Genomic DNA, 26,091 nt, shown 5'->3' with positions numbered 1-26,091 from the left:
TATATATATATATATATATATATATGCTTTTTTTCAGAGGAAGCTAATATTTAACTATTAAACTAGTATTAAAAAGCACCACAGTGTTCTGTGATTTCTTGGAATTGCAGAGCATTGTGACATCAGGGGTGTGGGAGTAAGAAAGGGGAGAGACCACAGCCCACCATTCAGTCGGGTGTGCCCTCTCCAGCCCTGCAGGCTTTGACACACGTGTTCCGCTCCATCATCCTGATTTCACTGGTGCCTGCTTTAGCTGCTGGGCGAGTTGCCATGGGGAACAGATGCCATGACCCTAACCTTCAGATCATTTGCAGGGGTCTGCTATTTCCCACTCCCACTGGTGTTTAGGTGGAAAATCGGCATGCATTGAAACAGAGAACCCTGGAGAGAAAGGAGGACGCTATGTAGGTGACAATCTCCTTTGAGACCTCTTTAAGGAGGGCCATTTAATCACTTAAACATGATTTCTGAGGATGTGAAGGATCTTTGTGAGCCATGGAAGAAGTGTGATGCTGGGGGAAAATGGCAGAAAAAGTGTATCTATTTCATCTAGAACTACATTTTATGATTCTTAATTCAAAAAATATACTGAAGCATCACTTTCAAAAGAAAATAATCATTTCAAATGTTATTCTGTGTTCTTTCCTATCATGGCAGCTCAGCAAAACAGTGACACCACTGTCTTCTGTGGTCTTGCACAGGTCGCACGGATGAATCCCGGAGCTCTCAGGCTCTGACTTTCTTCAGATTAATTTCTGAGCTCTCTGGTATCCGCATTTCCTGAGAGTGCCATGAGAATCAAATATCACCCTGTGAGGAAAAAACAGTAAAAAGCAAAATCATTCGCTCTTCACCCTGAGAACCACAAGTGAAACCATCGAAATGAACAGCGTAGGTCCCAAATGCCGCTTTGTGGATGTGTGCAAAAATCCACCACGTTCAACCTGGAAATTAAAGGAATAAGCACCAGGAGACACAAAGTAGAAGGCTCCAGATGCTGCAGTCGGTCAGTGCTGAGGCATCACTTTCCCACGGAAAGGCGGAGCAGACGGGCCCTCTGTTTTAGTTACATGGAAATGCATCTTTAAAATGACAGAGAAAATCAAAAAATCTAATCTGTAGTTAATGCATTAACTACGGCTGCATTTATTGTATACATCAGTGTTTACCAAAATAATTAGGAACTGATTTTCTAGTAAACAGCAGCGATTGAAGCTTCCCTAATTCCCTAGACACTAACTGGCGTATGTCATTGTCTACAGATACTAGTTTAATTTTCTCATCTACGAGCACATTGTTATTTCTAGCCAATAGCTTCATCACTTACTACAAGGTCAGTCTACAGATTTTTGTAATAAACACAATACAACTTACAAATCCATTCCTCTCCCTTCCCTTTTCCTTTTTTCCCATGACTAGCCGTGAGTTTCCCCATCGGCCGCTGAGTTTCAGCTGGGTCACATGAGCCTCTCATCCTGCGTTCACGCCCGCAGGCAGGTCCCTGAACCTCTTTGCGTCTCAATATCCAAATCTATAAACCGAGTAGTGACGAGGGAGCAGTGCTGGGTTTACGATGCTCACACCTCATGTTTTCCAGCAAAGACTCATTGCTTTCTCTATTCTGGTTTTGCATTGAATCCTTTTGGGGACACAGGGAAAAATGTACATTCCTAGAACTTGGACCACTTACTGGATTAAGAAAATGCCCATAAGGAAATCCCTGCTGCATTCCACTGCTGGACGCTGGATGCCCCTCTCTGGGCACAGTGAGATGCATCAAAAGAGACAATTTTCTAATGTGTCATTCCCAGATGACATCACGGGCCACAAGACAAAGTGAAGACCAGGCATTTGCTAAGGATCCACAACCACCTGCTGATGGGTGCACCTCTGTAGTAAAGGCCGGCACGGGAGGTCCAGGTGAAGAAGCCAGGTGCATGGGACCCCGCCGTGGGTGTCTCCATGAGAAGGCACCATTCCAGGTTGACCAGAGGGCAGAGGTTTCCAGGCAGGAACTCCACATGGAGCCAACCTCCTGTGCTCCAACCCAGCAGGTGGGAAAAATGGGGCAGATGGTATCAACACTCAGTTATGTGACCAACTTCCCAAGCACTGGCACACAGTAAATAAGAGTGGGGAAGCAAAATGTACTCTGTTAATATGTACGATCTGAAAGGAGGCAGATCGTCTGCAGTGAGATTTAGGAGATGTTCTAACACGTGGCTGTGTCCGTGAGAACACTTTGTGAGGGGAAGGGGTGTAGATGAGCAGGAACTCTTTCTTATGGGCATTTTTTGTTTTTGTTTTTTGAGATGAAGTCTTGCTTTGTCACCCAGGCTGGAGCACAGTGGCGCGATCTCGGCTCACTGCAACCTTCACCTCTTGGGTTCAGGTCATTCTCCTGCCTCAGCCTACCAAGTAGCCAGGATTGCAGGCGCCTGCCAGCATGCCTGGCTAATTTTTGTACGTGAGTAGAGATGGGGTTATGCCATGTTGGCCAGGCAGGTCTCAAACTCCTGACCTCAGGTGATCCACCCACCTCAGCCTCCCAAAGTGCTGAGGTTATAGGCGTGAGCCACCGCGCCTGGCCTTTTATGGGCGTTTTCTGAAGCAAGTCATCCAAGTTCTGGGAATGCACACTTCTCCCTGTGTCTCCAAAAGGATTTAATGTGAAATAGGAGTAGAGACCTCCAATACCCCACCCATCTGCTAAAACTGCGGAGTGGGTCCCCGGCGGGCTCGTCAGCTGCCATGGCCGGCTGTGGAGCTACTGGAGGCTGTCTGACTCTGCTGGGCTGATCTCCTGGGCAGGTGTATCCACATCCATGTATCTAGTGATTTACTCTCATCACTAGATACAGAAGAGAAACGCGGGCACACCCCAGCTTGGGACGGCAGGGGAGGGACCCAAGCCCCACGGGGCCCTGCATGGTCCCACCTGGAGGCTCAGATGAGCTTCAGGGTCTGGACCAGTGTGCGGGGACCGGGAAGGCTCGGAGCTGTGGATTCGCTAGGACTGCACATATGACTTTGTGATCGTTGATTCAGGGAAACGGCGAATTCCTCTCTCAGACAGAGAAGTAAGAGCTCGAGCTCTTTTTTCCTAACCACAAAACTCCGGGCACCAGCGAGGATTAATCTTTTTTCAAATTGCAAGGATTTCTTCTGAGGGGAATGACTCCATCAATGGCCTCCTTTAATGAAATCTAAATGGAAATGATGGTGCGGTGAAATGCCTTGGGCCTGCCTGCCCTGACCTTCAGAGGCATCGGGTGGTAACTCAGCTCTGTTATTCCTTCCAAGGTTAAGAACACCCAACTCCGCAGACCTTAAAACAAATTGGAGAGGAAAAACAAAAACAAACAAAAAAAAACACCTTTCTGATTTCTGGAGAGAAGCTGGTAACAGGCATTATCGCAGGTCGAGAAAACTCTTCAAAAACCATACAATCCAACAAGCTAATGGAAAAAGCAATTGATTTTACAAATGGCCACGCATGGTCTTCCTCCCATGATTTTAAAAATTGTTTAGCAAGTTATTTTATTTACCAAAGGTTTGTCGTTTTTCTGTTGCTGCTTAACGAATCGTGATGAAAACCTCTACTGACAGGAAGAGGTGCTGACACTATCTAGTAAAACAAGAAAACTCAGCTGAAGAGGACAGCGTGTCCACCATGCCCACCTTTAACGGCCTTTGCATGTGTGGTCTGTGTTTTTGCACAGAGCTAACAATGTGCTCATCAACGTGCACACCAGGGTCACCCTGAAGTGGTAGAATTTTCCCACAAACTTTCTTATTTCCTGCGATATTGTTATATGAGCACCTATTATTGTTCTAAACAATAGAAAATATTCATTTTTAAAAATCGGACCATTTTTAAATTCTTCACTTGTCCCAAGTATTCAGCTCCAAATAAGCAAGCCAAACATTTTGCAAAAATGTTCTGGCATCTTCTCTAGCTGGCAAAACGCGATTGCAGGCCGCCCTCCAGCATCTGAGCCCACGTCGCCAGGTGCGGCCCTGCGTCCGTTCCTCACTCTTTGCTGCGACTGACCTCCTGGCTCTTCCTTCACTTTTAATCACCTAAAAAGAAAGTTCAGTGCTTGAAACAGGCTGGGGATGGCCAAGGAGACACAAATCTCAATGAATAACCAAAAATGTTAACAGTTGTGTCTTTTTTTTAAACCTGAGTGAATACAACTAAAAGTATGTCAGGGAATTCCTAAGTGTGTGTGCTAAAAACTAAGCAGGCCAGGTGTGGTGGCTCACACCTGTAATCCCAGCACTTTGGGAGCCCAAGGTGTGCAGATTGTTTGAGGCCAGGAGTTCGAGACCAGCCTGAACAACATGGCAAGACCCCATCTCTACTGAAAATACAAAACTTAGCCAGGCATGGTGGTGCGTCCCTGTAATCCCAGCTACTTGGGAGAATGAGTTATAAGAATCACTTGAACCCAGGAGGTGGAGGTTGCAGTAAGCCAACATCATGCCTACTGCAGCCTGGGCAACAGTGAGACTGTCTCAAAAAACAAACAAACAAACAAAAACCAAAAATCCTAAATAGCCGGAACCTTTCTCTCCTGGAGAGCTCAAGCTGAGCCATCTGATCACTTTCCAGATGACCGTACGCATCCCAAGTGCTCCTGGGGCCGCGGCTCAGAGCTCCTGGATGGGGCTGATGGGGGAAGCTGAGGTGCAGGGCTGGCCCAGACCCCCTGGTCTCCTCCGGGAAGGCTCGAGTGTGGGCCACGCCCCTCAGCGTCCCCAACAGCTGCTCTGTGAAGTGAGCAAGTTCACCTTCACCCCCAAGTGCCCCACCGAGTTTGCATCTTCCCCTCACCTCTCCCACTGTTTCTTGAAGGCCTAGCCTCCTCTCCCAGTTCCTCCTGCCTCGGAACAGCTCACCTGTTTACCGTAATGTGTGACAGAATGATAAATTCCATTCCCACAAATTGCAAAATAACCCCCCAAACACTGCTTTGAAAATGCGCAGACACCTTGCATTGGTCCCGCTTCCTGCACCTCTGGACGCCGTGGACGTGGTGGTGTAGTCCTAGAATTCGGCTGAACAGGGTTTGTGATGAGCAAGGGGCTGTGGGGCGAGGAGGGGGACGAGAGGCTGTATGACAGGACCCCAGACCCAGATCAAGAATCCAGAAGGAACGGGCTGCTTCTGCCCGTGTGACCGAGGCCATGCTGCATGGGCCTGCAACCAGCCACTCACTAGCAGGGCAGACACAGGGCTCCACTCCTCGGCCAAGCCGTCCTCACACCTTGTGGACGTCTCAGCTTGTAAATGTACCTCTGCCTTCAAAAGGGCGTCAGGGTCCCAGTGCCCTGTGCTGCTATTCACTCAAAGAATAAGGGAACCTCGGCCAGGTAGCTTCACTTGAGGCTGTTGGGGAAAGGAGGGTGGGGTGTTTGGGCATCTCTTCCGCAAAGTCACCTGAGGGCCATGGGGATGTCACGGCCAAATCAGATCAGCGTCGCTCAGGGGAGCCTAGGTGGCTTAAAAGGTGACTCAAAACTACAGCCGAAAGGTGGAGACAGCCCAGCAGTCCCGGGAAGGATGAATGATGAGCAGAAAGCAATGCGTGCATGTGGTGGAGAGGATATCGTTCAGCCTAAACGTGAAAGGGAGTTCTGACCTGGGCGGCAGCCGGTCAGCAGGACGAGCACTGCACGGCCCCATGCACGTGAGGCCCCAGGGTGGCCCAGCTCAGACAGACAGAAAGCGACCTGAGTGCTGGGGCCAGGGACCAGAGAGAGGGACCAGAGAGTGAGCGTTTGATGGGAACAGAGTTTCCGTTTGTGAAGCTGGAGAGGCCGAGGTGGACGGCGGCGGCTGTGCCCCGGTGTGAACGTGCTTAAGGCCACTGAATTGCACACCTAAAAACTGTTAGAATGCTAAGTTGTATGGTATGTGTGTTCCACCACAATGAAATTATTTTTTTAAAAGTGGCTCAGATGCAGCACCCGTCCACACAGGCCATGCAGTCCCCTGCCTGAGGTCATCACCACCGTGACACCGAGGGGTGCTTCTGGGCTTTTCTTCCTGCGCTTGGCATAAAAGCTCTTTACACATGAACCAAAAACCAGACTGTGCAAGTCCAATGCCAGAAGCTTTGGGGATCCTGCAAAAGCTTTTCTTTTTTTCTGCTGAAAGATGAAAATCTAGCTGGAGAGGGAAGACGCTTGCAGAAAGCTAAAAAGGACAGTGCAAAGCCAGATGAGGGTTGCAGCCATATTTTCCAAAAACAGAGACGTTTGGACGGGGAGGACGCTCTAAGCAAAGGTCGGGGAGCCAGAAGGAGCCCCGAGGCAGAAGGACACACCTGTACTTTCAGGGCAGACCCGAGACCGCCAGTCAGAAAATTCACACACAGACGCGATGCGCGCAGGAATTCCATTTCCGGCTCTATGATGACAGATCGTGTTAAATGGCCTTATTCTATGTCCTAAAATAATGAAGGACATGGGCCTGTTTGGGGTTACAGCTCTATGAATTGTGATGCGTGTATGGATTTCTAGCCACCACTGTAATGAAGACAGTGGTATTCATTACACCTCCCCTTCCCTCATGGTCCACTCTGCACCCTCCCCCCGGCTCTGACCTTCCCCAATGTAGGTCAGCCTTTTCCAGCATGTCATATAAATAAAACCATACAGTAGAAACCCTTTTAGAACAGCTTCTTTTACTCAGCAGGATGCCTGGGAGGTGCCTCTGAGCTGTCGGCTGTATCAAGATTCTGTATTTTTGTTGCCAAATAGTATCTCGTGCCTGGATACACCACAGTGTGTTTAACCCTTCAGCCGATGGAGAACATTTCAGTTGTTTGCAGCTTTTAGTGAAATCTAGTGGGTAAAACCGCTATGAACATTCATGTACAGGTTATTGTATAAACGTAAGTTTTCATTACAATTTAAATTACTTTTCCCTCAAAAGATTGGTGGCCAACATATTCATTATAAAAGCCACTTCCAAAAACATGTAATTCATCCTTTAGTATTTAAAGCAGGAAATGGAATTACAGGGCCACATGGTAAGTATAGGGTTAACTTTCTAAGAGATTGCCAGACTGTTTTGGGGAGTGACCATTTGTATTCCCACGGCAATCCAGGAGGCTTCCGGTGGCTCCACGTCTTAAGCAGCACTTGGGAAGGTCGGCATTTTTTACTTCAGCCATTCTAACGGTGCGGTACCACCTCACGGTTTTTATTTGCATTTTCCTGATGCTACTGATGATGCTAAACGTCTTCTCATCTGCTTCTTTGCCTTGCCTGCATCCTCTTTGCTGAAGTGTTTATTCAAGTGTTTGGTCCATTTCTAAACCAAGTTGTTTTCTTCTGGTTGAGTCTTGAGAGTCCTTTGTCAGATATGTCATCCACAAATATTTTCTCCCTGTCTGTAGCTTGTCTTTTTATTCTCTTGATGGTGTATTTTGTGGAACAAGCATTTTTAAACTTTGATGAGGTCCAGTGTATCCATTTTTCCTTTTATAGGTGATGTTTCAGTGGCAGGACTAAGGGCATGTCTACTCACAGGTCATGAGGATTTTTCTCCCATGGCTTCTTCTAAAACCTCATAGTTTTACATCACAGATGAAGATCTATGACCTCTTTAGAGTTAATTCTTGTGTCAGGTGTGGACTGGGGTTAAAGCGGTTTTCGTTGTTGTTTCTTGTTTTTCTCACATACGAATGTTCAATTGTTTCAATGCCGTTTGCTGAGAAGACAGTTTTTTCCATTGGATCGGCTGGTCAGATTTGGTGAGTCTATCTCTGGGCTCCATTCTGTCCCATTATCTCTGTGCCTGTCCCTCCCCTAACTCCAGGCGTCCGTGGTTGCCATAGCTACATAGCAAATCTTAGAACCAGGTAATGCGACGTCTCTCACTTTCTGTTTCCTTTTCACAACTGTGTGGTTATTTTTGCTCCCTTGGACTTCCATACGGTTCTGGAATGCACCTGCCTATATCTAAACAAAATCTTCCTGGAATTTGGATTGGAATTGCATTAAACCTGTAAATCAATCTGGGGAAAGAATCAACAGTTTTACCACGTTGAGTCATCTAATCCGTGAACACAATATGTCTCTCTGTTTATTTAAGTCCTCTTTGATTTCTTCCACAAGCATTTTCTAGTGTTAGCATTAAAATTCTGTACATTTTTGTTAGATTTATTCCTAATATTTTGTTTCCCTGATGCTATTATACATACTAATTTTCATGTTGTTTTTAAATTGTTCATCACCTGTATGTAGATATGTAATTGACTAAATGTACTTTCAGTAATAGGTCATTACAACTATGGTATAACAACACAGCTGTAACTAAGATTCCTCAAATTATCTGTGCAATTGATGATTTATGGCAAAAAAGCCGAAGTCAAAATCCTAGTTCAGTCACTCTTCAATACATCTATAACCAAAAAATGTGTATGATCCCATGACAATTATTCCATTCACTGAAGATCAGTGTCGGTTCTGTATTAAAAGTGAACTCAACAGCCTACATGTTAATTCAACAGCTGATGCTCACTGCATTCTTAGTTCTGTGTGCGGACCACCGATAAACCAGCTGCCTTCCTCACAGGCATTTCTGACCCCTGATCAGAGCTCCAAGGGCTCCAGTGAAGCTGGCCAGCATCATGTGTACCTTAAAAGACTTAAACTACCTTTTCCTCACCAGTGTAGTGACCAATAAATTCATTATAACCATCACTTACAAAAATGTAACATTTGTCTTTTAGCATTCAAAGCAGGTATTCATAATTTGCATGTGAACCAGTATCTATGTAATGCTCCATTGAATCTCTGACAACATAGTAAGTTCTGATGCTATGAGATCTGCATAGAGTCACTGAATGTTCATTTCTTTAAAAACCTCAGTGTAAAGTTTAAGGCATTTTTCTAGTTTAATCACAGGATAAGTGCCTTAAAGGCCACTGATGTTTCTGTGACTCAAAATCCAAAGTTCAGCATCTAGAGAAACACTACCCAAACACCAAGGGCAAAATGGCCTGGACTAGACCGTGAGCTGTTTCAATGATTTCAGGCCATTGGCCTCAGAGCTGATAAGTGACTTCATCTGGGAGACACAGCGCTTGAAGATGTGCATCTTAAAGTTTAAACAGGTCCCTGTCTCTCCCGTTTTGTTTTTTGATTCATAATTTTACGCTTCCTCTCCTATGGAGGAGAAGAGTGTACAAGGCTGGTTAGCGGTGACCAGTTACAACCCCTGACTCAACACAGAGCAGGATTCAATACAAGATTACACAACACACGGAGCATCAGAGAATTACTTGGGGTCTTGCAGCATTCACAGAGGGACTGAGCTGGAAAACAAAGAATCAGAGATTTCTACTAGGACCGCAGCGTCCCCAGCCCTTCTGACATCCTCAAGCTGAAAGGCCCACAGCACCTGCTGGGAGGAAGCTGAGCAGGCAAACTTCACTCCTCTGTGCATGAGAAGGTGGAGGTGTCAGTAAACACACGGGCACCCGCCACAGAGCGCTGGCCACATGCAGAGCGCCATGGCTTCTGCGAAGAGTCTGGGATGAGTACCTGCTGCGCTCTGTGCCTGAGAGAGGTTGACAGTCTCATAGGGACAAGAATCGTTAACAACGAGGGCACAAAACAGGAAAAACACGACTAACTGGTAAAACATGGAGTGCTGATTACTAAGAGATTCAAGGGATAAAATAGGATCCTTCTCTTTTTTTTGGAGATGAAGTCTTGCTCTGTCGCCCAGGCTAGAGTGCAGCGGCACAGTCTTGGCTCACTGCAACCTCCACCCCACAGGTTCAAACAATTCTCCTGCCTCAGCCTCCAGAAGCTGGGACTACAGGTGCCCACCACCACATCCAGATAATTTTTTGTATTTTAGTGGAAATGGGGTTTCACCATGTTGCCCAGGCTGGTCTCAAACTCCTGACTTCAGGTAATCCACCCGCCTTGGCCTTCCAAAGTGCAAGGATTACAGGCATGAGCCACTGCACTCGGCCAAAATGGAATCCTTCTTTCGTTCCTCATGTGTTCAGAACCTCTCAGGCAGGAATTTTGCCTGCTTCATTTTCGTGATATTTTCAGAATGTGGACCACGCCTGGCCGCTGGCATTTAGTTGGAAAGTAACCAGGCCCAGCGCAGAAGAGGGACAAGCAGCTCGTGGTTACGCCCTGCTGTGCCCGCAACTCTGTCGCGGGGGAGGCCACGAGTCACCGGGTGCAGAAGACAGAGCTCGTGGTGCTGAGCAGGCCCCACGCACGGGAGATGCCTTTGCCCTGGGCCCGGCAAGGTTCCAGAACGACAGCAGAAGGACGGGCTTTGCAGACAGAAAGGACCTTGTGCGAGGCCTAGGGCAGGGGAGGCGCAGCCCATCCACATGGGAGATCGGTGGGGCCAGGGTATGGGGGCGCGGCCCAGGGCAGGCCAGAGGAGAGCTAAGGCCGGCCTCTGGCTCCTGGCAGGGCTGCAGCCAGCGCAACGGGCCCTCAGAAATGCACAGCGTGTTATAACAGGGCTCCTGCTGCAGGCGAGGCGGCCCACAGGACCCTTGAAGTGGAGGGGCGTCCGCATTGCCTCTGTTCACGAAGCTTGCCCTACTCTGGGTGATGAAGCCTGGGAAGGTGGGTAGGAAGCCTTGCCATGTTAGGACCCAGGGGACAAAGGGTGTAGGCCCTGAAGGGTGGGCAGGGCAGGGAGCCACGCGGGCAGCAGGGGAGCTGTTTTTACTTAGGTTAGTAGTCTGGGGGTGAGGGCGAGACTTGTTTAAAGCAGGGGTCCCAAACCCCCAGGCCATTGAGCGGTACTGTTCTGTGGCCCGTTAGGAAGCGGGCCGCACAGCAGGCGGTGAGCTGAGGGCCAGAGAGCATCGTCTCCTGAGCTCCGCCTCCTGCCAGGTCAGCCGCGGCACCAGATTCCCCTAGGAGGGCAAACCCCAGCGGAACAGCATGTTCAGGGGTCCTGATGAGAGTCTCATGCCTGGTGATCTGAGGTCCCCCCACCCCCATCCGTGGAAAAACTGTCTTCCACAAAACCCACCCCTGGTGCCAGAGAGGTTGGGCACTGCTGCCTTGAAGAGGATGGCGTAGGGAAATAGGGAGAGGAAAGAGCCCAGGGACAGCTCCGTCTGGGCTGAGCCTCAGAGGTGAGCCAGGCTGGTGCGGGGCAAAGCGCCGCACGCTCTGCAGACCTTGTCCTCTGAGGCTGCCCATGCAGCTGTCACCCGGCGAATCCCACCACTGGGTGGCAAAGCCATCTTCTGAACAACAAGGGGTCCTCCCAGTCAAGGTGCACAGAGCCGAGCAACTGGAGGGAAATGCTTCAGGGGACTTCGGTGCATTTAACTGATTTGCTTGAACCGCCTTCTGTGCCGATGGGGCGCCGGAATGCCGGGGCAGGATCTCCTCTGGCCTCCCAACAACCGCTCCTGCCTGAGGTGTGGGTTCCTCACATGCCGGGTGTTTCTGAACAAGTCGGATCTGGGAGCAGCAGTGACAGAGTGGTGGGGACATGGACAAAATCCGCCTTGCAAACTCCTCCTGAGCCCCTCTCCTTTGCTTTCCTAAGAACTGGTGTTCGGCCCTCTTGCCCAATGCGTGTGCACCGCTGACGGGCCTTTTCAGTTGAGCCGAGAGCCGAGCAGACAGTGCCTGAAGTCTGCTAAAGCCGCGGCGTTCCCCCTGTCCCTGCGTCCCCTGTCCCCTGTGAGAGGTTAGCTCACAGCGCCTTCCCAGTGTCTTCTGTGCAATCCATCCTGACCTAGAAGGCCTAGAATGTTCTGGTTCTGTGGACCCGTCAGCCCCGGGCACTCATGCCCAGCCATTCTTCCCCTTTGCTTTGAGCTGTGGACATGATTGTCCTGAATCAGGCCGGTGGCAGTGTGTCGTGAGACACTGACTTTGAGAAGTGGCCAGCTCATGTCCTGCAGCCGCGTCAGAGCCAGTGAGCGGCCTGCCTCATGCTGCTGTGCATTTTTCTGTATGTATTTCCCAAGCATTCTCCTGTATTCAACCCGGAAACCTGGGGGTGCATGGTATTTTTCTCAGTGCTTTGCCCAACCTGACCCTATCTCAGCTGGAATCCCTCTTGAACTACCCTCACTTCCCCTCTATTTGCCTGCACACCTTCAGGAGAGCCAGACACTGAATCAGTGATAGAAATCTCTTCCCAGCAAGCTGCACAGCCAAACCCCCGCCGCCGCCCGTACCTGCCCCGGATGTGCCTCGTGGCTTACCTGTGGCTTCCTAGTAGAAAGCCTTAAAAACCCCAGATCACAAAGGAGCAGAGGTCCAGCTTCCCCGAGGAGGACAAACCGCAGGGACTCTGGACTTGACCTGAGCTCACCGCGCCTCTGTCTTTCAGGACTCACACCACGCGGTGAGAACTGCCCACTACGGCTCCCTGCCTCAGAAGTCACACAGCCGGACCCAAGGTGAAAACCCCGTAGTCCACTTCTTCAAGAACATTGTAAGTGACCATCTGTGGGAAGAGGCGGAAACTGGAGGGGAGGAGGGGTGTTGGCCGCTGCTGTCACCCACACAGGACGTCTGTACATTCGTGGGTGGCACTGGGACCCTCATCAGGGTGAGGCCAGCCAGGGAACTCACCCCTCATACCCGATCCCAAGTTCCAAACAGCGCTTCCAGACTGTGTCTGCCGCAGAGCGCACTGAGCGTTCTCCAGAGAACTCACTGCTCTTGAGATTAGACGACAATGTAATGCCTAGCCTCAGAACACATACAGAGCACAGAAAGAGAGCACTCGCCATGGGCTGGGAGGGGAGGGGCAGCAGAGGGAGCGCAGGGCATTGGGGACAGTGGCACTGCTCTGCGGAGGCTGCAGTGGTGCCCGGAGCGCACACGCTTGTCCAGACCCACAGAATGCACAGCACCAAGAGCGCCCGCAGGCAGTGCTACCACTGAGGGAAACTGCGGGGCATGTGGAGGCTGTCATTTCTGCAGTTTTCCTGTAAACCTTAAAGTGCCATGCAAAATGACATCTATTAAAAACAAGAACAAAACCTCAGACTTCTTATTCTAGGATCTCGGTGTAGCAGAATTTCATGGTGGGATTTTGATGAGTGAGTCTAGGAGCTACAGAGCTGGGGGAATCCCCTTGGAAGCTCTGAGTATCAGAGGACCCGCTACTTCCAGCCCCTGAAGGGGCTCACGGTGAAGCCAAGTTCCCCACTTCCATCCATCTGCAGTGGTCGAGCGCCATTAGCATGTCCCAAGATGGGCCCAGTCCCCAGCTATGGAGCTTTGGGAGCTGATTTCCATTCTCTGAAACTTTCTGAGTGTTCTGTAGGATTTGTGTCCTCTCAAATATTTCCAGTCTGAGGTCTCTACTCCTTGACCAGCTAGGACAGAAATGGGGGGCTGAGCACCCGGGTGCTTCTGACAGCTGACAGATGCGATAGCCACCCCCAGCAGGCGGGAGCCCGTTAGGACACGCACAGCAGCGGCACAGGGCTCCCAGTGCAGCCCACGGTTCTCTGTGTCTTTCCAGGTGACGCCTCGCACGCCACCCCCATCGCAGGGAAAGGTAAGACCCTGGAATGCTTCGATTCATCACTTTACTAATAGACCTTCCCTAAAGTCCCATAATGTACCAAAGAGAGAGTTTTAGACTCCAAGATACCTGAGTTCATCCCAAAGCCTGTTACCAGGCAGCTCCCAAGGAGAACAGGCTAGCAGATCCATGGCACCCTCCCCCACCCTCCCGCAGCCACACGGCCCCCTTGAAGCTCCCATGGAACCTGTTTTTGCCACCTCGGCTCCGCAGTGCTTTGATTGTGTTTCCTGTTAATTGAAAGGACCTTCCCTTCACTGACCACCATGTCATTATTTCTTTGTCTTCCTCATGCAGGGGAGAGGACTGTCCCTGAGCAGATTTAGCTGGGTAGGTGACGAGCGCACTTCCGTTGGCTTCCTCCTCCTCCCGGGCCTCACATCCCTGCGACTTTTGTGTCCTGCTCTGTTTCGGTTGCTTCCCCGCCCCCCTTCCTTCCCCTTAAGACCTCTCTGCCCACAGCTGTGACCGGGCAGCCTGCTCTTTCGCTGGTGACACGACACAGGCTCTTCCCTCCTGGCAGGTCTGATCTCTTGCTTCTGTGCCTGGGACCTGGCCCTGCAAGGCCAGACCCTCTTCTCCCAAAGGGCTCCCAGCAGATGTGACTGGTCTCCCTCACAGGGAGGCAGCAACACCACGTCCATCCCAGAAAATGTTTAACTTGCTTCCAACACAACCAATGCGAAAATAAGCCCCAGGAACCTGAGTGTGGACATGGGACTGGCTGGCCCAGCTCAGTAACCCAGGGGCTGACATCCGCTTTGGAAAAATCATTCTGCTAACGAACAGAAAAGACGCTAAACAGAGTTGCTCAATTTATAGTAACCTCATTAATCCAAAGATTTTGGTTTCGTATGTGTTTTACTAATAATTAAAACGTAGCCCTCAGCCATCCAGAAAATCTTCCTTCGGAATATTAGGCTAATACTCAAAGCAAACTTTCAAGAGGGTTTAAAATGGGCAATTTGAGCTTTCTTTTTTTGAGATGGAGTCTTGCTCTGTCACCCAGGCTGGAGTGCAGTGGCATGATCTCGGCTCACCCCACCTCCTGGGTTCAATCAATTCTCTGCCTCAGCCTCATGAGTAGCTGGGATGACAGGTGCACGCCATGACTGGCTAATTTTTTTGTATTTTTAGTAAAGACAGAGTTTCACCACCTTGGCCAGGCTGGTCTTGAGCTCCTGACCTCATGACCCATGTACCTCAGCCTCCCAAAGTGCTGGGATTACAGGTGTGAGCCACCACGCCCGGCCCAATCTGAACTTTCTAGTGAACAAATTTGGTGTCTGAGCCAAATTAAAATGCCAATCATTATATTCAAACCAAACTTATAGACTTTAGTTACTAGCAAATACCAGATCTGATTCTTACTGTATAAAAGTTAATTTTAGAATAAAATGGAGAAATAGCCAACATACTGCAGAAAGATTGTCTGTCTCCGAAACTGTAATGCCCTTATTCTCTAGAACGGAGCCCGCCTACACTTACTGCTTAATTAATAAGCATCATACAAATGAACGAATACACTTTAAAAGACAACAAAGAGAAAGAACAGGAACAGAAGAGAGAAAGACAGTGGGAAAGAGGGAGGAAGGGAAGGAGCGCTTGAGAGAAGGGTGGAGAAATGTTCTGTGCGGACCCCGTATTAGTCCCACATTATTACGCTGAATTATGAGCTAAGATGTTTCCTGAAACGTTTCATATTAATGCATATTAGACTTGCGTTTTCTGACCTAACGAATTTTCCAAACGATGGCAGTCACGTAGAAATGTACATGGGCCAGGACTCAAAGCCAATTAATTGTTTATTCTCTGTGCCAGCAGGAGACAGATGACACTGAAGAATGAAATTCATTTCTGGCCCAGAAATCTTACTTTAGCCACCGCTTTATCTGCTCTTAATTTTCTAGGCGTGGACTTTGGGGAGCACGCAGAATCCTCCCTGAATGTGGAGCGCTGGGGACCGCACGCCCGCCGCTCCGCCCCCCAGCTAACGAGAAACGCCCTGCATTCCTCTCTGCATGTCTCCTTTTTGGGTCCTACTAATGTTTCTTGGATTTTTCTTTTTTCCAAAGCAAAACCCTTCTCTGCCTTGTCTGCTTGGCCGTCCCCAGAGCTGCAGGACCCTCTCCTTGTCTGGAGTTCCGGAAAGCCCCCCTTTCTCTTTCTAAACTGTGTTGTGTGTATCCTGGTACATTCTAGGTTGCCCAAAGATAAACGTGACTAAGGATTTGAAAGGAGGAAAGGCCAAGCAGATTCTTAATCTGAAAGTCAGTCCCCAGATTCAGTTCTCAAAAACTATTTCTGGAGAAAAGCAGTAGAGTGAGACAGAATGAGCGTTTGCAGGGGAAGTGGCGTTCTGCCATGGGGCTGGGACCACCAGCCTGGCCTCCCACGCCCCCCGCCATCAGGGAGTGCGCACGACCCTGGGAACCTCCGGGGCACAAAGGCGAGGCTGGCTGTCCCCACATGCGTGGTGCTTAGACCTTCTTGCCACACATCCCCTGTCCCTCACTTCACGGAGTAGCCCCTGAATCAACCGTTCACACGGAGGCAGCTGCCTGCGTTCTGAGTGGCCATACTCGCTCCCAAGCACAGGTTGAATGAAAAGGAAACTTGAAGTAGCTGGTACAGCAGGAGGCACCCAGGAGAGGCTTGGGGTGCAGCCGGGTGCTCTGGAAGCCTTGAGCCCTCGGAACTAGAAGGGGGCTAGGTTGGTCCCGGTCCTCCCTGTCCTGAAACACTTTAATGACATGGAAACAGGCTACAGGCTGGTGCAGGGGAGATGGTTTGGTTTGGCTTCCGCGAAGTCTTCAGGAGCCGGCTCTAGGACAGGCTCCCACGTCTTGTTGGCAAAACACAGAGTGAGTCTGGGACCCTGACCACTGAGTAGCTTCACGAGGCCACCTGAGATCCCACCCTGAAAAGCCAACAGCATGGTCAGCCTTCCCACAGACAGCACAGCCACCACGGGAGGACACGTCGCCCCAGTGGCTAACATCCCCCGCGCCCAGACCCACAGCGAGCGGTGGACTTCCCACTGGAGAAGACAGCACAGTAGGAAGGGGCTGGTCCAGGAGCACTCACGCCCTGTGTGTCAGGAAGCCCCTCGGTCACATGGCCCATGAGGAAGCCAGAGGGGCTGCTGGGGCTGACGAGGCTAGGGCGGGGCGGCCTGCTCGTCCATAAACCACAGGGGGCACCAAAGTCCAGAGCTGGCAGCCCCCACCTGGGGAGTGACATCGCCATGCGCTCTTCATCGTGTTCTCACACAACCTTGTTGTACAGATGAGGAAACTGAAGCTCAGAGAGGTTCCTGCCCCTGCGCAAGGTCACACAGCAGGAGGAGCGGGAAAGGTGCTAGGAGACTGGGAGGCTGGGGAGCTGAGACGCTGCACCCCCATCGCCACGCCCCGTGCCGGCCAGGCCTGCCTCCTCCCTCTGTCCTTCCTCCTCCCTCTGTCCTGCCTCCTCCCTCTGGCCTGCCTCCTCCCTCTATCCTGTCTCCTCCCTCTGTCCGGCTCAGCAGCTCCAGGCTCCTGTCAAGGGCCTTGCTCCCAGTCCAAGCTATGGCCCAGGGAGGCTGATTCCTGCCCACACCTGGGAGAGAGCTCAGGATTTTGTCTCTAAACTTTAGAAAAGATATGAGCCTCCACATTTTACTAAGGCCAGGGATTCCTGATCCCCCAGATAGATCCTAGAGCCACAGGGCCCATGTGACCAGAATCCAGTGTGTGCAAATCTTATCGGCGAGGAGCCCCGAGGAAAGGCCCCAGGCCCTCCAGGGGCCTCTGGGACGTGCCCCCACACCCGGCCCAGCCCCCAGGTGCGAGTCCTCCAAACATGGGTAGGCAGGAGCCTCCTTACCTTGATTTGCTTGATGTTTGCTAATCTTCTCTTGACCACCCCACAGCGCAAAGGTAAGCAACTGTTCCCTAAACGATGTAGATCCTTAAAATATGTGTGTAGGAGCCACATGTGAGAGAGCCACGAGAGAGCCTCCGCCCAAACCACAGCCCTCCTCTCTCTGCGGCCAACACCCTAATAGGTCCGGGGGAGCCGCCTCTCCCACCCCACCCCCCAGCTCAATGCTGGCCTGTGGCTCCTGAACCACTCACCAGCCCAGTCCGGGGCCTGGGCCCTTCCCCGGGGCCCTTGTGGCAGCTCTCAGTGGCTCAAGCAGACTGCCTTGCACCTGGGGTAGAGGCTGAGCTCTGTGGTCTTTCTTTGCAGGGGGCCGAAGGGCAGAAACCAGGATTTGGCTACGGAGGCAGAGCGTCCGACTATAAATCGGCTCACAAGGGATTCAAGGGAGTCGATGCCCAGGGCACGCTTTCCAGAATTTTTAAGCTGGTAAGATACCCTCTGCTCAGCGTCACTGAGCAGGGACTGAGGGGTCCCAGCAACGAACGCCAGCTGAGCTGAGCACAAGGGTGGTGGTGTCTCTGACTCAGCCGCGCCGCACCACGCCCTGGGCATTCTCTGTCCCAGCAGGCGTGCCGGGGTGCAGGTGGCAGTGCCCACCGCATTTGCACACAGGCTTTCCCCAAGATGCATGTGGAGCTGCAGGTGCTTGAGGAAGGGCTACCCCTGGGCCGGTTCAGGAGCCAGAGCAGGCGGCCGACCTTGACTCTGGGACAGGGCCGGGGCCCAGCTGGACTACAGCTTCCCCTTGCCCAAGGCTTGGAGCCTTCAGGAGCAAGCAGGAGCCAAGCAGACGCAGGTGTCAGGGGAGATGCCTAGAGCCACGGGAGGGGACGCCCAGGAGACGGCAGGGAGTGGGGAGTGTCCCATCGGCTTATGAGGACCTGGAGCCACCATACCCAGAACGAAGGCCAGGTCTGCTGTCAGCCGCCTCTGAGACTTGGTTTTCTCATCTGTAAAATGGAATTAACACGCCCACTCAGCTCACAGAATCACTGTGAAAGTAGAAGGTGGTGACAAACACGGGTTCCTCAGATATGCAGTCATGTTATTATTGTTAAACATCACCCACAAACCCTTCAGCTGTTCTCATGAAGCGAAAAGAGAGGCACAGGAAGCTCCAGGCAGGGCCCGAAGGGAACCCCCAGGCCCCTTCGTTTGCATTTTCATCTCAGAAGAGAACCAGGCCTCTGGGGGCCCCCACAGGGTGCTGAGAGGAGGGGTCTTTCTTGTGTGGGACACACTCATGCATTCTGGCACCTGACCTTTGACTCCATGAATTTGCTGAGTCTGGGCGTGTGGCTGGCTCTGCCCCGCAGCTGGGATCCACGTGGGCGCAGACACGTTCCTCAGCCCCCGTCCTCAGTGAGGGCAGCACGGCTGCTGTGAGCCTCGATTCGGGGAGGTTCCGGGGGCAACAGGCAGGCAAGGCGGGCACAGCCCCTGCTCTCAGGACAGCCGGTCTTAGGAAAAGCTTTCACTATGTGGAGCGGTGTGTCACTGAGCTGCTTACATGCTTTATGTCAGATACAGTGGTAGGCAGGATCCCTCCTCAACGCAAATTCTGAGTAAGAAAATCAATTCTGCAGACACCCCAGTCTCGTGGCCATCATGCGGCTCATTGCCGAAGCTCTGGGATGTGCCACAAGAGGGCGGAGACGAGGCTCCCGGGGGAGCAGGGTCTGACCCGGCCCCACCTGGCCAGGTCAGCTGCCCCTGAATTGCCTGGGACGCCCGCGCAGACCCCTGTCTGGGACTGAGTCAGAATGCCCGAGGGTGAACTAGGCGTTGGCAGCTGTGATGATTTTGCAGGCACCGTGCTCACCTGGGAAATAGGGATTCATCCCATCTAGGTAAGTCACTACTCCGCTACCACCTTGAGGACTGTTAGAACACCCAGGACAGGATGTTAAGTGGTGGCTCAGAGTTGCCGGGAGGCCCAGGTGAGTGAGGGGCCCCATTCAGCAAATGCTCTGCTCCGTGGCCATCTGTGCAAGGCTTAAAGCAGCCACTCGAAGGTGCTTGCAGGCCAGAGCTTAGCAAGAACACCTGGGGAACGGAACGCTGCAGGAAGATCTGCGCGTTTGTTGTGTGCAGATATCACCAGGCTCCACCCATGTGTTTACTTAACGTTCCATATTTTCCCTGAAGTTTTTGGTAAGCGGCTTTTAAAAATTATTTAATTTCTGTAGAGTTCAAGGGAAGCTTCCACGTAGCAAATTAAAGCAAATTTCAAATCATACGGCTGTAATTAAGTTTTACGGCATAAAAGTTCAAACCTGGCCTACTGTAGCCGCATGACTGAATGAGCTGACTTGAAGCAGCTCCAGTCGGCGAGTAAATCAGCTCCCGCGGAGATGGGGGCTTTGGAGGCAGGCGGGTGGAGAGGGCACAACTCCACGGCACGTACCGCCATTTTCCGTCTTGTTCCTGTTCTTTCTGGTGCTGCTGGAAATCAGTAGTGAGAGGAAAAGACTCAAATCTGGAAGCCGAGCACTGTTGGTGGGAACTGGGTAGAAACACGATGCCTGTCCCCCCATCACTCGGGAACCACATCAGAACATCAAGGAAGCCTCCTCGTTCTATGTGTGTTAATTTCCACGTACATACATGTGAACGTTTTCCCACCTATAGTGTTTCTGTGCTGTGAGGCATCAAAGCAGAGACAAGAGTACCTGTCTTTTGCAGTAGGCTCTGTTCTTTCCTGAGAGGAGTTCAGTCCAGCCTTCACCTTGTGAGTTCAGCCTTATCCTGACCTGAGCCCAGGGCGGATCAGATGCCTAGATCAGGCGACTCCAAGTGGCAAGACATAATAGAGGGAAGTGTGGCTGCTGCATCCACGCCAGGTTCTAATCCTGGCTCCCTGGGGCTGGCTAAGCTTTGGCTCCTGGGCTGTAAAGAGAGGATGACAGGAATGCCAATTGGGGGTGGGGGGTGAGCACAAGAGAAAACAGGAAAAACGAGTTTCCTGCATGGTCAGTGCTCAGCTAATTGTAGGTCCACTGGTAAAAAGTAAAACCAATGCACCCACCGTTTTCAGTGTCAAAAGGGCCATCAAGCAAGCTAAGATGGTATCTCAGTGTACCTTGCCGGAGGCTGTGGGGAACCAACTCGTTTCAGCAGGGAATCGCTTGGTTTCATAGGACAGTGGTTCTACCACTTTCCAGGAAGTCCTAAGGCTGACCTCTTGGAAATGCAGCAGAAGTTGTGAGTGCTGACATCTGGGCTGCTCCAGAGGGCAGCTCCAACGCCAGTGATGTTCAAGTTAAGCCAGGATCGCACAGGAAAAACCCACACTCCTGAGGGAGAGGCTGGCTCCCGAGGGCCAGCGTCTGCCATCTGTGAGAAAGGCTTCTGTCTTGGGAGGGAAGTCTCACTAGATGGTTCCTAAGGCGGCTCCCCCAGGCTAGAATTTCAAAACATTTTCACTTGTGAAAACAAAATCCCTTAAGTTAGTTGTTTAACCGCAACATAGGGGCTTATTTATAAAGCTATGTATGTACTTGGAAACCCCCCTGAGAAGTCAGCACTGTCACCCTGGCCTGTTAGCTGTGTTATTTGTAAGGACTCTTGGGGTCCGCTCTGGGGGACGATGTAGAATTCGATGAGGACAGTGTCAGCTCCTTACCGATCAGCCACAGTAAAGAGCATATTTCTTCTCTCTTGCTTTCTGGGGGCTCTTAGTCAAAATTGATCATTTCATAAAAAAGGGGAACCCAAGGAGAGAGACTAAAATTTGAATCAAAATTTGAATGCAAAAAAAGTGCAGTTCTGTTCTGCATCGTCAGTCTAACCGGCGTTTTGAGTGACCGACGCGCCTCTTTCTAGAGGGATGCCGTGCCTGGCTGCCTCTGCACGTGGGCCACAGTACACCTGTGTGCCATCTCAGTTGGCTGCCAACTATTTGTCCCCAAAACATGTAAGTGCATGGTTTTAAGATCCCTTCAAGTCAAAGTTTGCAGACAAACCTCCCTGTGCATTTCATTTGTCTGGTGTGGCGGATGGGATGGCACACAGGAGGGTCATCTCCAGGGATGGACATGTGGCTTCGCTCTTTTCTGTGCCTGTAGTGAGGGGTGTGCTCTGGTCTTTCGGAAAAAGAAGTTGCTCCTGTCGTCACTGGCAGCTCCCCTCAGTGGCTCTGGACTCTAGCTGAGAGAGAGAAAGTGTTCATTCAAAGCAACGCAGCGGCTGCACCTTCACCCACAGAAGCGCAGCGTTGTTACACAGAAGGGTGTCATGCCAGGCACCACTACCTGGGACCTGGGACTCAGATTCCAGGGACTCTTCCTCACAGAACTGAAAATTCAATTAGCATTGGCTGAGGGAGGTCGGGAGCGATGGAATGAAAATACCAACTTTCTGTTGTGCGATTTCCATCAGCAGACGCAGCTGAGTGAGATGCCCCGTGGCTCACCATCCACCTGGGCCACAGAAGAGGGGAATGCTGGTTGGGAGGATGCCGTGGGCTCTCGTCCTGACTCCTCTCTCTTCCTTTTCAGGGAGGAAGAGATAGTCGCTCTGGATCACCCATGGCTAGACGCTGAAAACGCACCTGGTTCCCGACTCCTGCCCTCAGCTTCTTAATATAACTGCCTTCAAACCTTAATCCCACTCGCACCCCTTACCTAGTTAGAGTGGCTGCCCTCTCCCCTAACGCCTGTGGAGCTGTGCACATAGCACGGTCGGGCACATGGCAGCCTGCGGCGATCTCTGGCCAACAGCTACATGGAGAAAATGAAAACAGTCCCTTTCCGTGTGCGGCTCATACCCCTTCCCCACAGTGTGCCTGCAGACGCACACGGGGCTCCGCAGGCCAGGTGCACAGGTGTCCCTCCACGCTCACCCTCCATCCTTGGACTTTCTTTTCGCCATGGCGGCGGCATCCTCGCGCTTTTGCTGGGCACTGCCATGGAGGCGCACAGCTGCAGAGACAGAGGACGAGGGCAGCAGAGAGGACTGTTGACATCCACGCTTCCCTTTTTTTTTTTTTCCTGTCTCCTCTCACCTCCTAAAGTAGACTTCATTTTTCCTAACAGGATTAGACAGTCGAGGAGTGGCTTACTACATGTGGGAGCTTTTGGTATGTGACATGCGGGCTGGGCAGCTGTTAAGAGTCCAACGTGGGGCAGCACAGAGAGGGGGGCACGCCCCCAGGCCGCGGCTGCCCACACACCCCAATTGGCTGAATTTTCGTGTGGCAGAGGGAGAAAAAGGAGGCAAACGTGGGCTGGGCAATGGCCTCACGCAGAAACAGGGTCTTCCTGGAGATTTGGTGATGGAGATGTCGAGCAGGTGGCCTCTGGACGCCACTGTTGCCCTGCATGGTGGCCCCGGGGCAGCCCCTATGAACAACCCCGTTTCTGAAGCAGAGCCCACAGCCGGAGAGTCCAGGAAGACTTGCGCACTTGGAGCAGAAGGTAGGAGTCCTCTGGGCAGCCTCACAGCCGCGGAGGGCGCCCCTAGACACTGGCCAGGCGTGCTGACAGTGGCAGTGCACAGCGGCCGCACTAACCCTCCCCGAGAAGATAACCGGCTCATCCGCCTCCTCCCGGAAGACGCGTCGTAGCGAGTAGGCACAGGCGTGCACCTGCTCCCGAAGTACTCACCGAGACAGAAGACCTCTTCTGACTGCAGCCTTCCTAACACCTGCTGACACCTCCCTTCGCTCTTCCCTCCCTAACCTACTGACCCACCTTTTGATTTTAGCGCACCCGTGACAGGCCTTCCAAAGAGCCCCACGCTGGCATCACCCTCCCTGGGGACGAAGATGAGGAGTCAGCGTGATGCCAAAACGCGTCTTCTTAATCCCATTCTAATTCTGAATGTTTCGTTCGGGGTTAATATAATGTCTATTAATATATAGCCTCAATGATGAGAGGGTTACAAAGAACAAAACTCCAGACACAAACCTCCACATCTTTCAGCAGAAGCGCTCTGCGTCGCTGAGCTGAGGTCGGCTCTGCGATCCGTATGTGGCCACACCCAAACAGCACGTCCTGTGGCCACAGCTCACCAGAAAGTGTACACTCTTCCTGAATATTGAAATAAAACAATAAACTTTTAATGGAATTTGAACGGTGTCTTCTTTTGTGTCCCGGGCTGCAGCTCACCAGTCTGCAGAGCTAATGTAGCCCGGTGCCTCTGGGGCTCCAGGCAGGGCTGCCTTCTGCTTGGGGGAGAGCATCCTCATCAGAAGGTCTCTGGCTACTGGAGAAAGTGGAACAGAGCTAGTTGTTAGGACACTGAGTCTCTCACCAAAAAAATAATATTCAGTGTCTCTGAAGACAAGCTTTCAATCTATGCCCCCTGCAGATTCGAACCCTGGAGTCTTGGACGGCTGCCCCTGCCACCTTTTTCTCTGGCAGCATGAAAGGGCGTGATGTTTTACTTATGGTTGCCTTCAGTTACAAGAATTTTTCTTCAAAAAGACAAGACTAAAATCTCTTTCATTGTTCCTTTTTCTTTTGAGACAGAATGCTACTTTGTCACCCAGGTTGGAGTGCAGTGGTGCAGTCCTGGCTCACTGCAGCCTCAACCTCTCAGACTCAAGCTATCCTCCTGCCAGAGCCTCCCATGTAGCTGGGACTACAGGTGCGCACCACCACGCCCAGCTAATTTTTATATTTTTTGTAGAGACAGGATCTCACCATGTTGCCCAGGCTGGCCTCGTCCTGACCTCAAGCGATCTGCCCACTGCAGCCTCCCAAAGTGCTGGGATGACAGGCGTGAGCCGCCACTCTGGCCTTCATTTTGCTTTTAACGGAACCACTGGTTGCCTTCTGTCTAGCAGCGGTTGTGAGAAATGCACTGCGTTTGTGATCGTTAGGCAGGGACCCTCCACACTGAATGAGGGCAGGATTACATGCTCCTGTTTCCCGGGGATCAGAGAGCCTCAGACTCCAGCATGAGGACCCAAGGGTGGGGAGCTTGGGAATATGACTACATTCATTGCGATAGCAGGAAAAACTGCTGAGGCTGGAGGCATGGCCGCCTGAGTGTTTGGCAGGCATGGCAGGCAGAAAGCCCACGCCCACCTGTCTTGGCTGGAGTTTCCTGCCCAGACCCCCTCCAACCAAGGAACTTGGAAAATCATGCAAAGACAGTTACATTTTGAAACTTGTATTCTTTTACTTGGCAAATCTATCTTAATGGAACATAGGTGGAAAATGCATGAAAAGGCAAACCAAGGATACATCATAAGCTAGCATGTGCCATGACAGCACAATACTCAGGTGAATATTTGGGAATGGAGCCAGGGAGCTTGTGTGCTCACTGAACAGCTGCCTGTAGTGGCCTGCCCTGCCCACTTTATCCTGAAGGTGGCTGGAAATTAACTTACCTGGCTGAGAGTCAAGGGGGAGGCTAGAGCCCCAGCCTTGTGGACACAGAGTCCCATCCACACCACCCGCACAGGCTGTAAGGCCCTCCTCCATCTGCCCCCCATGAGGGTCCGTGGAGCTGGCCATAGAGACCACAGTGATCATGCTTCCATCTGCACAGGTGTGCCCTGCCACTCCCTGCTGGCCGCCCGTCTGGAGGGGCAGGGAGCGTGCATGGAATTGATAGAGCAGGCTCCCAGTGTAAAGTTCCCGGCACAGAAAAACGAAATGTCTATGGAGGGCTGGCGAGGAGGAGGCAGTGGAGAAGCGAACGGGCCGCGGCTGGTTTAGCCCAGGAGACGCTGTGGTGAATGACCATGCCTGGAGCGGGAACTCTCAATTGGAATCGGGATTATGTGAGAAGAGAGACCAGGGACTGAGGGAGAAACTGTAAAACAGTGAGTGAGAAGTTCTCTCTGAGCAACTTTTACAGAACAGAGCAAAGCCATCAGTTAATTCGGGGTGTGTGTTTGTTAGTCTGCTCAGGACGCCACAAGAGAATACTACGAACTGGGGGCTTAAGCCACAGACAGTTACTTCCTCAGTCCTAGAGGCGGCAAGCCCGAGATCAAGGTGCTGGTCTCCGGCGTGGCCTTTCCTTTGATTGCAGACGGCCACCTTCTTGCTGTGTCCTCATGTGGCACAGAGAGACTTTGGGTGTCTCCTGTTCATAGAAAGACACCAGTCTTACTGGATTAGAGCCCTGCCGTTATGCCCTCAATTAACCTGAATTCCCTCCGTTAAGGCCCTATCTCCAAATGCAGTCACATTGGGAGTTAGAGCTTCAAAAAATATACATTTTGGAAGGACACGATTCTGTCCATAACAGAAATTTGTTTTTCCTCATGCAACAACAAATATTTTCTAAGCCACCATTTGGCAAGATGTTAGAATTAAATCCAAGACTCTGCAGTACTCTTACCTCTTTGCCAAAAAAGACACTCCGAGGTGAAGCACGTTGGCACGTGTCTCTAGTGTGGTTCTTCTATTGTAAATAGTAGCTAGTCACTGAGCTCCTAAATGAGGTGTCAGGAAGGCGAAGGCTGAGCCAACAGCACAGACGGGGCTGTGTGGCGTGTTAACCACTACAGCTCTCCCCAGTGCGAGACGCAGACCGCACCGGCCGCAGAAGTAGAATGGTCTGGTTTTGTAGAAGCCGGCTGATTTCAACCTGCGCTCTCATCCACCTTCCAAGCAACTCCGGCTCATCTC

At 51.5% G+C, this 26,091-nt stretch overlaps 1 protein-coding gene across 5 annotated transcripts in view; it reads left to right on the top strand.

Annotated features, from left to right (window-relative positions):
- Positions 1-23,575, top strand: part of LOC108303572 (myelin basic protein) — a 144,564-nt gene extending 120,989 nt beyond the window's left edge. The window contains exons 6-11 of one of the 5 annotated variants that reach the window (XR_001824903.2): positions 12,365-12,469; positions 13,511-13,546; positions 13,871-13,903; positions 17,487-17,493; positions 17,807-17,926; positions 22,000-22,579. Coding sequence is in view for 4 of the 5 variants with exons in the window: in XM_017527496.2 (XP_017382985.1) it covers positions 12,365-12,469; positions 13,511-13,546; positions 13,871-13,903; positions 17,807-17,926; positions 22,000-22,044 (339 nt within the window). In the remaining variant the exon portion in view is untranslated. Of the gene's footprint in view, positions 1-12,364; positions 12,470-13,510; positions 13,547-13,870; positions 13,904-17,486; positions 17,494-17,806; positions 17,927-21,999 lie in introns of all 5 variants that reach the window. The other 4 variants (XM_017527496.2, XM_017527498.2, XM_017527499.2 and 1 more) reach the window with 4 other exon arrangements.
- The last annotated feature ends 2,516 nt before the right edge of the window (positions 23,576-26,091 follow it).

Source organism: Cebus imitator, unplaced genomic scaffold (genome assembly GCF_001604975.1).
Source record: "Cebus imitator isolate Cc_AM_T3 unplaced genomic scaffold, Cebus_imitator-1.0 Scaffold49, whole genome shotgun sequence".
Classification (NCBI taxonomy): domain Eukaryota; kingdom Metazoa; phylum Chordata; class Mammalia; order Primates; family Cebidae; genus Cebus; species Cebus imitator.
This window is presented reverse-complemented; position numbering and strand designations above follow the sequence as displayed.